The sequence below is a fragment of the Equus przewalskii genome, chromosome 20 (assembly GCF_037783145.1).
Source record: "Equus przewalskii isolate Varuska chromosome 20, EquPr2, whole genome shotgun sequence".
Lineage (NCBI taxonomy): Eukaryota > Metazoa > Chordata > Mammalia > Perissodactyla > Equidae > Equus > Equus przewalskii.
The window spans coordinates 24,424,586-24,439,107 of NC_091850.1; the positions used below are offsets into that span (position 1 = coordinate 24,424,586).

Below are 14,522 nucleotides of genomic sequence, written 5' to 3' on the forward strand. Positions count from 1 at the left end.
AGAGAAGCCACGGTAATCAAAAGAAACTGCCCTTAGCAACATTGCTTAAGGTGAACTCTCTTGTGAGTTTTGTGAAGTATGAAGGAAATCGTATTTCTTTTTTGTTCAGGTTGGCTGTCGCCATTTCTGATAGCATTTCCCAAATTAGGTTCCTTGCTCCCTAAAATAAAGATAAATTAAACATTCCAAACTTCTTTCTGCCACTCCTGTTCCGATGCACCCTAGATCCTTTCACAGGTACCAGCTCGCCACGTTCCCACATAGAGCACATTCTTCTGTGACTCCAGGCCTTTGCCCTGGCCATTCCTGCTGCCTGGAGTACCCTCCTCGTCCTTCTCTTTGTGGCTTGTTGGCTGCTTTCTCAGTGGAGCTTTCCCTCTATTATGCCATTTATTACCATGTTATATTGTGATTAGCAGTTCATACAACTCCTCCATTAGACTGTTTGCACCTTGTGGGACCTTGTCCTACACATCTTTGTATCCCCAGCACCTGGCACAATGCCTGGCACATAACAGATGCTCATTAAATGACGCTTCAGTCACTGGGCCAGCAGTTTTAAAATATAAGCATCACTTTACAGGCTTAGAAATGTTCTGCCCATTTTAGTTGTTCTAGTCATTATCCTGCCATGGTCTAGGGAAGCAAAAATGCCTTATATTCAGTGGTTCTTCTTCTTGGCTTTATGTTTGAGGCCTTTGTTGGGCCATGCATTGAGAGACTTGATAACCTGCCACCAGCTGTTCTGTAATTCCCTTCCTTATTACTGTGACTAGCTTCCTGTGACTTCCCTGGGATCATTTTATCTCAAGGTGCGCCTTTTAATGCTGGCTGGATTGGATAGTGTGTCTTATTCAGTAGGCTTTTATTACTCAGCTAAAGCAGAACAAAACATATGGTAGTTAACTCGACATGCAAAGGGTTATAAATTGGTGGCAAATAAACTGGCTGTGTAAATGCAGCAGGCTGGCTAGTTATGAGAGAAAGGGCATGGCAAATACACAGGTACAGAGTGGTATTGAAGGTATAGTAGCATGGAATTGAAATCATGCGTTGCATTTAACAAAGTACACCCAGTGAAAGGGAATTGATCTAGTGTTGAACAACCTGGAATAATTAGAAAGGTATTGTAGGTTAATGTGTGTACTTTAAGGTCTTGTTATAGAGCGTCCAGGAACTACGTAGACTTAAAACATGAAGAAAAGAATATTAGGCATCATTTAAAGTTCAACTTTCATGTTTTAGAGATGAAATGATGTTAAGAGGTTCACATGAGAACACAGTACTAGATGATATTAGGGCTGAAACCAGAATCTACATCTTTTGACCCCAGGTCCAGTTCTCTGTGTCGTACTGTATTGTCTCTTTGTTTTTTTTAAGTATAGGAGAAGTCAGTGAAATGTATGGCATTAGAATCATGTGGACAAAAATCCCTCTCTTACAAAGTATTGACATCAATAAAGTACTGTTTTCTATGAACCACACCCACTTTTCTTTAATGGGGAAAACTCTTCCTAAAAGATTAGGGTGCTTCTTTTAATTGTCATTCTTAACTTCTTGAATATGTTGTTGAGTTTTGGGGATGAGCTGTGAATGCTGAGAAAACATTTTAGATTCGGGACCTTGATCAAGTCTGTTCACCGTAGCTTTCAGTAATTGCTGTGAATGACAGCCTCAGAGCTACGACTGGCCCTGCTCTCCTAGTGATGACTAGAGGCTGAAATTCGATTTTTTTGGAAAAAACTGGAAATAAGTGATGCCAGCCGCAAAACTGATTGCGTGTCTCTGCCGTTTGTACTAAGAAGGCCGTTTGATCTTCATGCTAAAGTCACAGTTGAGAAAGTGATGAATATGTTTGAATTTCTTTAGGACTTAAAGATCTAGTTTTGGAAATTGAACCACAGACAGAGGAAAGGGAATGGTATTTGTTTTGAAGTTTATTTATCTTTTCATTTTATGCCTACCTTTCTTACACTAAATCAGAGAAAACAAACATGGCATTTTAATTTTCTTAATGAAATAAGTGGGATTCCGCTTTGCTTACTGCTTCATAGAAATGAAAACATATGGAGAACATTTAAAAGATGAGGTGATAAAAGAAAGATCTGATTCTATTGCACATGCTAAACGATTTTAAATTTAGGAATTATTGAGTCATCCACAAGCTGAATTCGAGTCACAATCTCTGTTAGATTAAGCAGCCCTTATCTGTGTGCTGGGAATGCTAGAGTTTTTAAACCAAGTATCCTTTGCAGTTTATGTGTTAAATGCTGTGTTCTTGCATTATAAAAAGCTCCAAGGATGATTAACAGCCCAAATTGAAGGAAACAGTCTTAAAGAGTAACCTTTTAAAGATTTAGTTGGCATCACTAATAGGCAGTTTTTCTGTCACTGTAAAACCCAACACAAACTTTCTTTTTCTCCCTGTTTCTCTGTAACTCTCTTCATTGAAAAATGTTCCTAGCTTAATTCTATTAATTATATCATGTCCCCCTGTTTTCCTTGGGATATGTGATAATGGTGTAATTTTTTTTCTTACTATTATAGATAAGACTGGTGCTTTGAATGAACGTGTTAGAAGTATTTTAATTCCTTTGAGTAGATGTCCTCATTTTAATTACTTCTCTGGATTTTCTGCAGCCCTAAGAAAATTTCCTTTTAAAAAAAGATATGACAGGGGCCAGCCCCGTGGCCAAGTGGTTAAGTTGGTGTGCTCTGCTTTGGTGGCCCAGGGTTTCACTGGTTCAAATCCAGGACGTGGACATGGCACCGCTCATGCAGCCTTGCTGAGGTGGCGTCCCACATAGCACAACCAGAAGGACCTACAACTAGAATACTTCTATGTACTGGGGACTTTGAGGAGAAGAAAGAACAAAGAGAAAGAAGATTGGCAACAGACGTTAGCTCAGGTGCCAGTCTGTAAAAAAAAAAGGAAAAAAGATATGACAAATAAAGTTAGATATTTATAATACTGCCTGAATGTTATTTAAATCACATACTTAGTAAAGATTGGCAGTTTTGGTCAAATAAAAAGTGTTAGCAAAATATCAGCATGGACTAGACTGGATGTGGTATTACAGTCAGTGGAAATGAAAATAATTCTTATCATAAACTGCTTCTAAATTTGTTTAAAAAACTCAGTTCTTCCACATTACAAAAACTATTGGGATGCTCCATGAAATAAGTAATGTTCCTACTTTTTTGGGGTCAATATGTCCTATTAATTTTGCTGCTAGCCATAGTTTTAATGAGTTAATTTAGGGTAAACTTTTCTTCTGAAGAGTTCAGATGCCTTTCTCCGTTTTCCTTCTCATCTCTTATTTTTAAATGAGACATTGTGGGGAGGAAGGGCTGTTTTTGTTTTGTAATGAGGGACATTAGGTTGAGGGTGATTATCATCATCTCTGGGGTTGGACAGCAAGTGGAGAAAGGAAGATGCTTTGGGCATTTTCAGGGTATCTCTGTCACACTGTAGTCCTTGTGCTGGTGATGAGCTAAACCCTTCTGTGTTCTCGCCTAAAAAATTCTTAGGCCAGGTATTATTTTATGATATTAACTTTGATCCTTGCTGAATTTCAGTTAATATCGGCCCACTTTATTTTCTTAACCAGTAGAGACCATCTTTGTCATATCAGCTATTCTTTTTGGCCTTGTATCATTCTTCCATTTGGTAAATGTACTGTTTAATTTTTACCCATTTTGTGCCAGAGATGGTGTAAAGTAGCTTATAAGACACAGCAAATATTCACGATAACATCAATTAAGAGAAGGGCTATATGAAGAAAGAAAAGTAATGGTCGGGCAACAAATGGAGCTAGGATTAGACTAAAAAATTATGCTGTAGTGGCAAATGTGAATGGATTACAGATGTCAAAAATTAAAGTACTCATTTACTTAGTTGATAGTATACGTAATTTAAAGGAAACTAATGATCAGGTGAAGTACAACTATTCCTGCTATTGAGACTAGACAGAATTTTATCTTAATCTGTTTTAATTGCAAGACAGAACTCAGTTGCAAGAAAGAGAAACTGACTCTATAACTGTGGTATAAAGATATAGATTTGCTCCAGGAGAATGCTTTCCTTGGAGCATTAAAAGAGTGGTTGGACTCCTTGATTATTGTTTTTCTCACCCAAACTTTTGCTAAATACTTGGAGGTCATGAGCCTGAGATTGTCTTCTCTGACAGAGACGGGATTGCATCTGTTTAGAATTGCCTGTTGTACCCAGACTCTTGCCCCTTAACCCTAATGAGCTCAGGCTATGTTCCCTGTCCTCATTTAAGGCCTTGATAGAGATGTTGAACAGGATGGGACCAAAGACATCAAACCACTAGAGCAGGGGTTCTCTTCTAATCTGGGGTCTAGCTGAGGCCGGAGGATGAAAATGGGGAGATGTTTATGGACCAATCCCCTGGAATCTTATGAAGGATTTTATAGGTAAAGAAGTATTTTTGTGTGTTAATAGACTTTGTCGCTTTCATCAAATTCTTAAAGAAGTTTGGGTTCCATCCCCCCTTCCCCCCGGGCCATAGTTAAAAAACACAGCATTAGAGACTTCTAAGGCTTTGTCAAGCCATCAGATGCTTTTGTGGTTCTTCAGGTAGTTGTCATTTACCTATCTGTGCATCAAGCCAGGCTCCCTGTCTGTGTTCATCATTGCTGAATCTAATAGTGCTTAATTCAGATTTCTTGATTTGAAGTGAATGACTCCAAGTCACATTTTCCCACTATGTCTATAAAACTCTCTCGTGAGAGACTTGGTCACGTGCTTTGTGATACCAACCGTGCTTTTTTCCTGGCCTGCCAGTATGCTAGCTACATCTGCAAATTAATGAAGTTCATTTGATATGGCTTTGTTTTGGGGGAAGCTTGTACTGGTGTCTAACAATACTATTTTCTCTGTTTATGACTTTACAGACCATCTGTTTAATAATCCATTTTAGAACACTGTTGTGAATCAAGCCCCATTTTGAAAAGGAGTATATTTGCCTCTCTCCATCTACTGACATCTATACCATTTTTCACTTGACTGTAATTGTGTGACCATATTTCCAGACTCTTTAAGAATCCTGGGATATAATTTTTATGGGTCTATAGCCTAGAAATAGTTCAGAGAGTATAGATGTCTCTTCTTGGAATTCACTTCCTCCTTAGCCGTATTACTTCTGCCCTTTCCTTCTCCCTAATGGAGAAGTCAGGAGGAACATGGAATCGAACTGCTGTGCTTTTTTCTGTCTTCTCTCTCAAGCAGTGGTGATTGTCATTTCTGAATTCTCCATCACCTATAAGAACAAAATCACTCCCAGAAACCTCTCTTTCCTCATTGATAACATTTTGGACGTGATTTATCTCATTCCAGTTTTGTACCTTTTGACATACCTCTTAAGATTTCATGTGACTTCCATTTGTCCTAGGTCATGCATGTCTCTCTTTTTCATGAGACCTTTTAAAATACAAGGAAACACATAGCTATCCCTGTTATACTCATTTCTTTACATACCATTCTCTTCATCAGATGATCTATTTTCATACTGTCAGAATGCCGGTTTTGGGAGCCTCGTATCCCTCACAGGCCCATTTGTCAGAGTATCTGACCACTTGATCCTGCTTATTTTTTCTCTCAACTTTTTGAAATCTGCTTTTCTTCAGAGACTGGGATATATTTCTATGGATGTTCAAGATTCAGTTTCTGGCCTATTACAAATTCCAATTTTACATTGTCACTTTCTCTCAGGATTTCCATCATTTCTACTTTACCAAGCAGTTTATCCCTATTGGTTAGAAGTCCAGAATCATGGTTTCTCTCACTGTTTCATTCTGAAAGATAGAACTTGTCAGAAGGCAATCTATAATTTATCAGTAGAATATGATGAACAGAAGATGTTCAAATATTTGGTGTCTCTCATGCTATCACTATCTTATTTCTGAGCCAATTTTGTCGTTTCTATTTAAAAAATATCATCCACTTCTTTACTTTGGTGAGCATTCTGATTATATGGCCGTGACTATGATATTCCTTCTCCTTTTAAACTCACTTTAAATATATTTTACCACATTTCATCGCTAGGTTGGCAGCTTCCTAGGCATATGCATATCTTCTTGATATAGCTTGTTCTTCTGTCAGCTTATTTTCGCTGGACATTGCAGAATGTCCACAGACATGAGATCCAATCTACCAGGTTTCAATAATGACTATGCAGTCGTATCTACAACCATTTTAAGGTGGCAGATTCATTCATAGCCACTCATCTTTTCAGTCTTTGTGCATTTCTATACAGACATCTAAGATCCAAGTATTTATTCCAGCCCTTTTTAGCTTTCATGCCATTTCCCCCCTATATATTTGTATTAGTCATAGTATCGCTTAGCGGGAAGCTTAAGAAGTTAGGCACCTTCTTGATCCTTTGGATTTTGGGGGAGGAGACGCCCTGCGTCCTGACCTCCCCTTTTCTCCACATTTCCTCTTTATCTTACCCATTCTTTGGTAACATTAATATCCAGAGCACTCTGAGTTTAACTTGTAACATTTTCTGTTATTGCTCATTTTCTCCCTCTTCCATTTTTCTAGCCTTCCAAAGCTTTTTGCTAATTTGGGGTTGCTTAATGTTTATATGATTCTAGACATCGTTGCTTCTTGTCTGCTTTCTTATTTCCTGGCAAAAGAAGAAGGTTCATCCTAAACCTTTTTGAAAGTTGAAATGACTCAGGAGAAAAACCTGCACTGTGATTCCTCCGCTTCCTCCCTCAGCAGCCCTCCCTGCGTCCCCACGGCGAGGTCTGCAGGTGCATAGCCTTTCCACCAACCACTTTCAGGGTCAGGCCAGTTTTTGTGGCTCTAACGGATTGAGATTGTCACTAAAATAAAAATAAAAATAAGAAAGTGAATGCCTTGCAGCTCCTCTTTTCCCTTAACCTGAGATATAAATGATTGTTTGCCAAGTAAAAACAAAAACATCATCGCCCGAGGATGAATTCTTATCCCCTCTCTGAGCTTGAAAATAGAACTTTTCAGAGTTATAAAGTCGGAAGTGTACGGGGCAGAGAAAGCAACCTTTTAAAACAAAGTTCACATCAATAATAATTAACATTTCCTAGCCTGTATTTTCCTGTTAATGACTGAAGACAAGTACTAATTAGAGAAGCCTCAAGTGTCTGGATCTCTAGATGTACCAGATGGTGCTGTGAAGAACTGTGCAGAGTGCCAGGGAGAAGCCTGGCTTGTTCTTAGCTACCTTTTCCCCATCTTGATCCTGTCTGAGGACACTTAAACATGCCCATTGCTCTGCACTGAGGCTTTTTCTTTGTTCTTTGTTCTCTGTCCTACCCACTTCTGATTCCAGGAGGTCCATTTCTGCCATCGTTAGTGAGTGCTCTTGTGAGCTTTTATTCTTACTTTTTCTCTAACAAGCTCGTTTTGTTCATCTTTTTCTTTTAAGATTTCCTTTGACTCTTAAGTGATCGCCTCATCTTGCTAGACTGTTCCCCCCGCGTTGGTTCTTTCTTACCGTTCTTTCTCAAGATCACACAAAACCAGCACAGAAGCCTTCAATCCCTTCAATAGCTAGCATTAAGATAGTTCTGCCTCTTCAGTTTTTTTTAAACTCTTTTCACAGATTGTCTGAAAACATATGTTTCCTTCTTTTGGTTTGTACTTCAAATATTTTCTTCCTTTGCTATTAACTCTGCTAACCAACTCTGAGAAAGCTTGGATTTTTGTGTAGAAATTCTCATTAATGTTGAGTGTTGATATTGTTGGACAAAAGCTGCACATGCATTTTCTACAATATGGAAATCATTCATATTAGGATGACAAAGCGTGGAACTGATTACATTTAACGGGATTCTTGCTTTTCATCAGAGTTGTTTTACCAGGACATGTTCTTTCACTCTGCTTGTTGTGAAAATCATGATGTAATTGCCCTTGGTAAACAAACCTTGTCTTAAATTGGTGTTTTTTGCTGAAATTTTGTTTGGTGGAACCAGAAGAAAATAGTGATTGGTTAAATTTCCGGATTACGTGAGAAGTATAACTTTTCTTTTTCCTTTCCATTGAATTTCTTGCCCCTGCTGAAGGAGAAAGGCAGGGAGACCAGTTAGGAAGCTGCTACAGTAATTCTAGCAGGAGATAGGAGGACCTGAACTTTTGTAACAGCATTAGGCATGGAGAATAATTTGCATTATTACCTTCAAAAATGTCGGCAAAAAGGGTTTCCTTAATTTATTTCATAGTATAAGTTCTTTTAGAGTTTAGAAACCACAATTTTTTTTAGAATCTCTTTTCTTTTTATCATTTCCTCGTTGGTACATGTCTAACTAATTAAGGAATTTATCACATCTCCCGCTTAAGTATTTCCCAGTTTTGGAAACTAACTTACTTGGTGTCTATTACATCTTTAACAAAATAAATTTGTAGGTTTTTCCCTCCTTGATTATAAAAGTAAATGAGAAACAAAAATAGCTTGTACTATCACCCAGAGATAATAATTATTAGCATTTCAGTGTATTTCTTTTGAGTTTTGGTAGGTATAGAAATAATAGTTTGTGCCAAAGGGCATATCTGTAAATAGTTTTTTCCTTAGACAAAATATTGCATTTTTATGAAACATTAAATTATGAGATATTGTTAAATATTATGAGAACATAATATTGATTCATCATGTAGATGCGCCATATACATTTTACCCTTATCCTATCCTTGACCATTGAAGTTGATGCCAACTCATTATTTTAACAAATGTTGTGGTCATTATTTTTGTGAGTAATGTCTTCATATATATCCTCAGGATAATGGATTCAGGTATAAACAAATTTTAAAGTCAAGAACTCATTTGAAGGCTTGAATTGAGTTAAGTGTAAAGATGTGAGTGAGCCCTACTGGCTGAAAGTTCCCGCTAGTTAAGAGGTTGCATTAGTACTTAGCTGCTCTGCACTCTGTTTGTCCACCTCCTCTTCACCTGGTCACCACCTTGGGTGGGAAGTACCAGAGCATAGAGAGGTTTGGAGGGGGAGATACCGAGTACAGTGATGGGCAATCCCCCTGCCCCGCCAGCTCATTCTCAGATGAATGTGGGTATGCGTCTCTCCCCACTATGTCAGCTCAGATGCCCACATGTCTACCGACTCGTCCTTGGAGTTTCTGTTTGATTTTCGTCAAGAGCCTCCTGTTTACCAAGGAAGATAGCTTCTATCTATCATGTCCTATTCTTTTTCAACTATCTTGGAGCTCTGCACAACAACTAAAAGGACTCTTGTAATCCCTGATATTTTTTCATTGTAGGAGGAGCATGGTGTGGGCATACGTGGTAGAACTGCATAAGAAGGGCTACTTAACCTCAAAACTTCTGGAGAGTTCAGTTATTAATTTAGGAGAAAGGTTTAATACAACTCTGCTTGTGCCAGGCAGTTCGTTTAAGGAAATAGTTATTTGCTTTGGGTGTGGCATCTTTTAAGCTGAGCACTCACTATCTTCAAGATAATATTTTTTGCTGGCACCAGACAGATAATTGTCTGACCAGAACAATGTTGACCTTAGTTTTTCTTGACCTTTGTTTTTATGTTGATGTGAAAAACAGTTTTTTTTGTCCTTTTTCCTATGAGTTCTTAGAGAGCAAACTAACTTGGCGGCATTTGTATTGCTATAAAATGCCCTTTTGCTTTGTGAGTGACTTTAATTCTAATTACGTTGAGTATTTCTAGTTACTGTTAATATTCTTCTTTGAAATGTCCATATTGAAATTAATGATCTGTCTCTGAAATTATTTCAGTGACTGCAGATTTCTATCATGATCCTAGGAAGCTAACAACAGGAAAAATTAAAAACTGTTACAAATAGCATTTGTATCTCTATTTAAAAAGCTCTTCAATTGACCAAGCAGATGTTGTTACAGATTTTTGTCTTTAATATGATAAATTTCCCATTAATTTTGAAAATCTGGGCTTAAGGGATGTGCTTTCAAGTTTTGCAGAGTTGAGCTGCAATTTGTGAAAGTTCAAGCAGCTGTTCTGACAAACCATTTGACAAATTTGTAACTGAGGCTGTTTTAGACAAAGACTTAAGCTCTGGAGCTTTATGTTTTGTATTTCATGTTTAGACACATGCATTTTAATTTCTTCTTTTTTTTGGGTCCGGAAGGCATGATATACATTACACACATACACACATATATACATACATATATACGTGTGTGTACATATATATGTGTGTATATATACACATTTTCTCTCTCTTTTATATATATATATGTGTGTGTGTATATACATATAATTTTTTATGTTATATATCCAACTTAAGGAGGTAAAGATGTATTTACTTCACTTTTTTTAAAAAAAATAAAAAATGTTCAGTTTAAACTTTCACTGTTTAATTTTTTAAAAATTTTCTCTTTGCCCAGGTTGAAGAAATTGTGGATATTGGATCATTTGCCCCAGAAGACATTCATATTCCTAAGATTTATGTACATCGCCTTATAAAGGGAGAAAAATATGAGAAAAGAATTGAGGTAATTGACTCAGTTTCTTTGTCAGTGTCTACAGATCTGATTCTCAGAGATGTGTGTCCCTGGGGCCATTCCGGGTGATAGGGAATCGGTGCTGAGCAGGAAGTCTTGCTTTTGATCTTAGCAGGAGCCGCTCATGTGTCCATCATCTGTGTTACTGTGCAGCCCCACAGCGCCTTGTGTTCACAAAGTGTGCATCACTTAGTTCCGTGATTCTCTAGACTGTGTCTTCCAGGCTTCTGTTGCTGTCCTAATTTATGACACATGGTTTTGGCTTGTCCTACAGGGTAGAGAAGGATAATCGAGTCTTTGGTGGCTTTACCCCTGCTAAACTCTTAGTGTTTGATTGTTCAGAAATATCTGTGCCTCTTGATGTTACTTTGCACTTTATAGAGTCCAGAAGCAACATCGTTTTCCATTAGTATTGGGCTCTGGGCTGCTGGTGGGAATGAGATCGTGGCAGGGAATGAGTACCAGGAGCATTGGAGGTATTCCAAGGCTACCGAGAACATGAAGAATGACCAGCTGGGCCAGAATTGATATGAAGATTCTAGGGATCAGCAAGAGAGTAGGCATGCAGTAGGGATATCAAGGAATCAGAGATACCCTGTACCCTGTGGACAGCAAACAGAAAGACATTCTGCAATCCAAAACTAGTGTCAGGAGGCTAGGGACAAAGGAGGGATCATTTGCAAACAGCAGCCAGAGTCTGTGTCAAGGAGATTTGGTAATAGGAATAGTTTCCCGGTTGGTTTCTGGATGTTTCTGTGATTCCTGTGATGCACTTGTAGCAAAACCAGTCTAGACTCTGCAGCTGGAAATAGGCAATTGGCAGCAGCGACACCTGGTAAACACATTCTGCTAGCCCTGCAAAAACAGAGTCCCAAATCTGTTCCTTCTTTGTTCTGCCTCAATCCCTGAGCACCCCAGGAGAATTCGGTTGCAAGAGTCTTAAGAGTAAGAGTAGTAACAGTCAGAGTGACTGTAACAGAGGGATTGTTTACTTCAAAGCAACAGAACAAGTGTATCCTTCTCTTCAAACAAATCTGACCTCTTTCACTTTACTTTCTAAAGAATTATTATTGTCATCAAATGTCACCCATGTGATTCTTGTCTTACACTCTCTGTTGTTTGCAGATTTGCCTCGTAGTAGTAATGGGAGAGAGTTAAATTGTTTTTCAGTAAAATTTTGTATTTCAGCAGTGATAAAAAACAAGGTATACCTCAACCATGAGTAATTTATTTCTGTTTACTTTAAAGCGTTTATCAGTCCGGAAAGAGGGAGATGTAAAAGCCAAATCTGGGAAACCTGGAGATAACGTGAGGGAACGTATCATCAAGCGGGCAGCTCTTGAATTTGAGGACGGCATGTATGGTATCCTTTATCTTTCTGAAACCAGGCAAAGACACAGCTCTCACTTTTTCCATATCCCTCAGGCTAACTTTTAAAGCAGTTGATCAGTTTTTACAAAATGTGGCATATAACCTAAAGATACCAAGATACATGAAATTGAAATTATAATGTTTGCCTTCTTGAAACAAAATGGCAACCAAATATTTGTTTAGCTATTTTCTAATATACAATGGATTTCAGTACAATGTGGCATTTGGCTAAAGATTTTTGGGAGAAGAGATTAACCAAGATGAGGGTTTCAAATCTCAGAGGTACTAGTTATAACCAGTGCTATTTACTTTCTCTATATTCTGACATTTGCATACTTGTTGAAACGTAAGATCCAACTTCTTAACAACCCCTTGTTTCCCTTGACAAGATCCCGTGAGTGTATCCTTTCATGTCTAATGTTTTGTAAGGGTATTCAATAAATGCTTCAGTGAATCTGTGAGTCCGTTCGCCATTTTGCTAATTTTTAACACATCAAATGTTTAACTGTATGATATAAATCATATATATAAACCCAAAGAGTAGATGATAAAATACATATTTGTTGAATGGTGAATACAGTAAAGCCACATTTAAAGACCTAGGGCAGGTGGAACTGGAAACATGACAAGTGTCTCCATCCTGTGAGCTTCCCCTAGCCCGTGAATAGCATCTTTCAGACTGATAGTGACTGGCAGAAGTCTCTTTTTCTACTTTTTTTGTTTGGTTATTTACCTCCACCACCTCATTTTTCTTTATTTTCCAAGTTATACTTTGTGTTATGGTGGGAATTCACATAAGGAAAAAGAATATAATAGCGCTTCCTCCTCCAACTCCTGCATCAGCAAGATATAGAGTCAACCAAGTTAACTTAGCTGGTGAAGGCTAGTCACTGGCTTTTCTTCTCAACTCCAGTCAGTTGGTTTACTGTTGATATTTAAACTCGGACTATATGATAACACTACTTTTAGATACTAGTGGCTTCTAGCTGTTCTTTCTTCACTGTTACTGTATTGCCTATGAAAAATATTTGCAAGTCAGTTCATATATGTGATCTTTCCATATCACCTACTGTTTTTCAACCCAGAGTACATAGACTTTTTCTCCCTGGTATTTGATTCACTAAAAAGTACTAAAGAACTGAGAAAATTATACAGTATGATTAAAGAGTTGAAGTATAAAGCTTGTACCTTGGGTTGCCCTTACTTGGAAATACTTACTCATAATGGAATTAATATCTCAGTGTGTCCTGTACATCACTGTGAGAAATGAAGTGCAAATAACACTACGCTAGTCTGTGATTTGGTAAGAGATGAACCAAGTAGCTATCGTCTTAGCTTCATAGATGCACCGTATCCACAAGAAGTGACCTGGTTCACTGAGTCGATTGCTGGCCTTTGCAGTTTACAATATGGCAGCATATACAAACTTTGTTTTTTTCTGGCCTTGGATCATAACTATCTCATTGTTATTAGCATTTCATCAGATTGCGATCATTCTTTGCACTAATTCTGGTGAGGCCTGCAATGTTCAGTGGTAATGGACAGCATGGACAGAAATTCCAGGCAGTGTGAACATCTCTGATCTGGTCAGCCTGCTTGTGTTGAGAGGCAAGATTGAACCCATACCATTGCTTACAAATCAGGGTTGACCCTATTTTGATCATCTTAGAAAGAAAATTCAACACCCTCACTTAGCTCTTTGATGCTTTAACACAGCTACTTTTTGTGTAATCTCAGTTGTATTTGCTGAAACTTAACGCCCCCTGCCCTTCTTCTTTATAACTTAGAGAAGATTCAGTTACCAATGAATGTTATCACAGTAACCCAAAGGAATTGATACACTTTTAGGCAGACATTTTGGTATTGTTGGAAAACTTTATTAAATTTAAAAATGGCAGGCTTTTTTTTGCTGAGGAAGATTTGCCCTGAGCTAACATCTGTGCCAATCTTCCTCTGTTTTGTATGTGAGTTGCCACTATAGCATGGCTGCCACCACGTGATGTAGGTATGCTCCTGGGAACCAAACCTGGGCCACCAAAGCAGGGTGCACCAAACTTAACTACTACACCATGGGGCTGGCCCTTTTTTAGGATATGGAATCATCTTTACTTTTAGTTGGGATTTTGAATAGTGACAGTTGCTTCTAAACAAAGGTCAAGCCATGTCTAATAATACGTCAGTCATAATAAGTCATAAGATATCAGTCCAGATTTACTGAGCACATTAATGAAAATAAAAATGTCCTAAGACAAAAATGACCTCTTGGCTAGTCTACTGAAGCCACCACTTTGATATCTTTATGGAAAAGCATATCAATGTTATTGAAAAGGCTGTGATTAATTAGAGATTTTCTTTTAAAAAAAGTTACAAAATACTGCCCAGCAGATGTTTGGAGAATATATTCAGTGATGACATTCAGGGCAAGTGCCTTTAAAGAAGGATTCTATTCAGATTTATATCCGTGGAAAATTCATGGCATAATCTCTCCAGCTTTTATGCTCTGGACCTTAACATCTTTTTTTCTAGCTAATTTGGGCATAGGAATCCCTCTTCTGGCGAGTAACTTTATCAGCCCGGATATGACTGTTCATCTTCAAAGTGAAAATGGAATCCTGGGTTTGGTAAGATGGAAATTAAAAT

General features: G+C 38.0%; 1 protein-coding gene across 1 annotated transcript in view; it reads left to right on the forward strand.

Moving 5' to 3' along the window:
• OXCT1 (3-oxoacid CoA-transferase 1) overlaps positions 1-14,522 on the forward strand; it is a 129,155-nt gene that overhangs the window by 50,476 nt on the left and 64,157 nt on the right. The window contains exons 8-10 of the mRNA XM_008539040.2: positions 10,395-10,502; positions 11,760-11,874; positions 14,409-14,503. Of these exons, the coding sequence (XP_008537262.2) occupies positions 10,395-10,502; positions 11,760-11,874; positions 14,409-14,503 (318 nt within the window). The remainder of the gene's footprint in view (positions 1-10,394; positions 10,503-11,759; positions 11,875-14,408; positions 14,504-14,522) is intronic.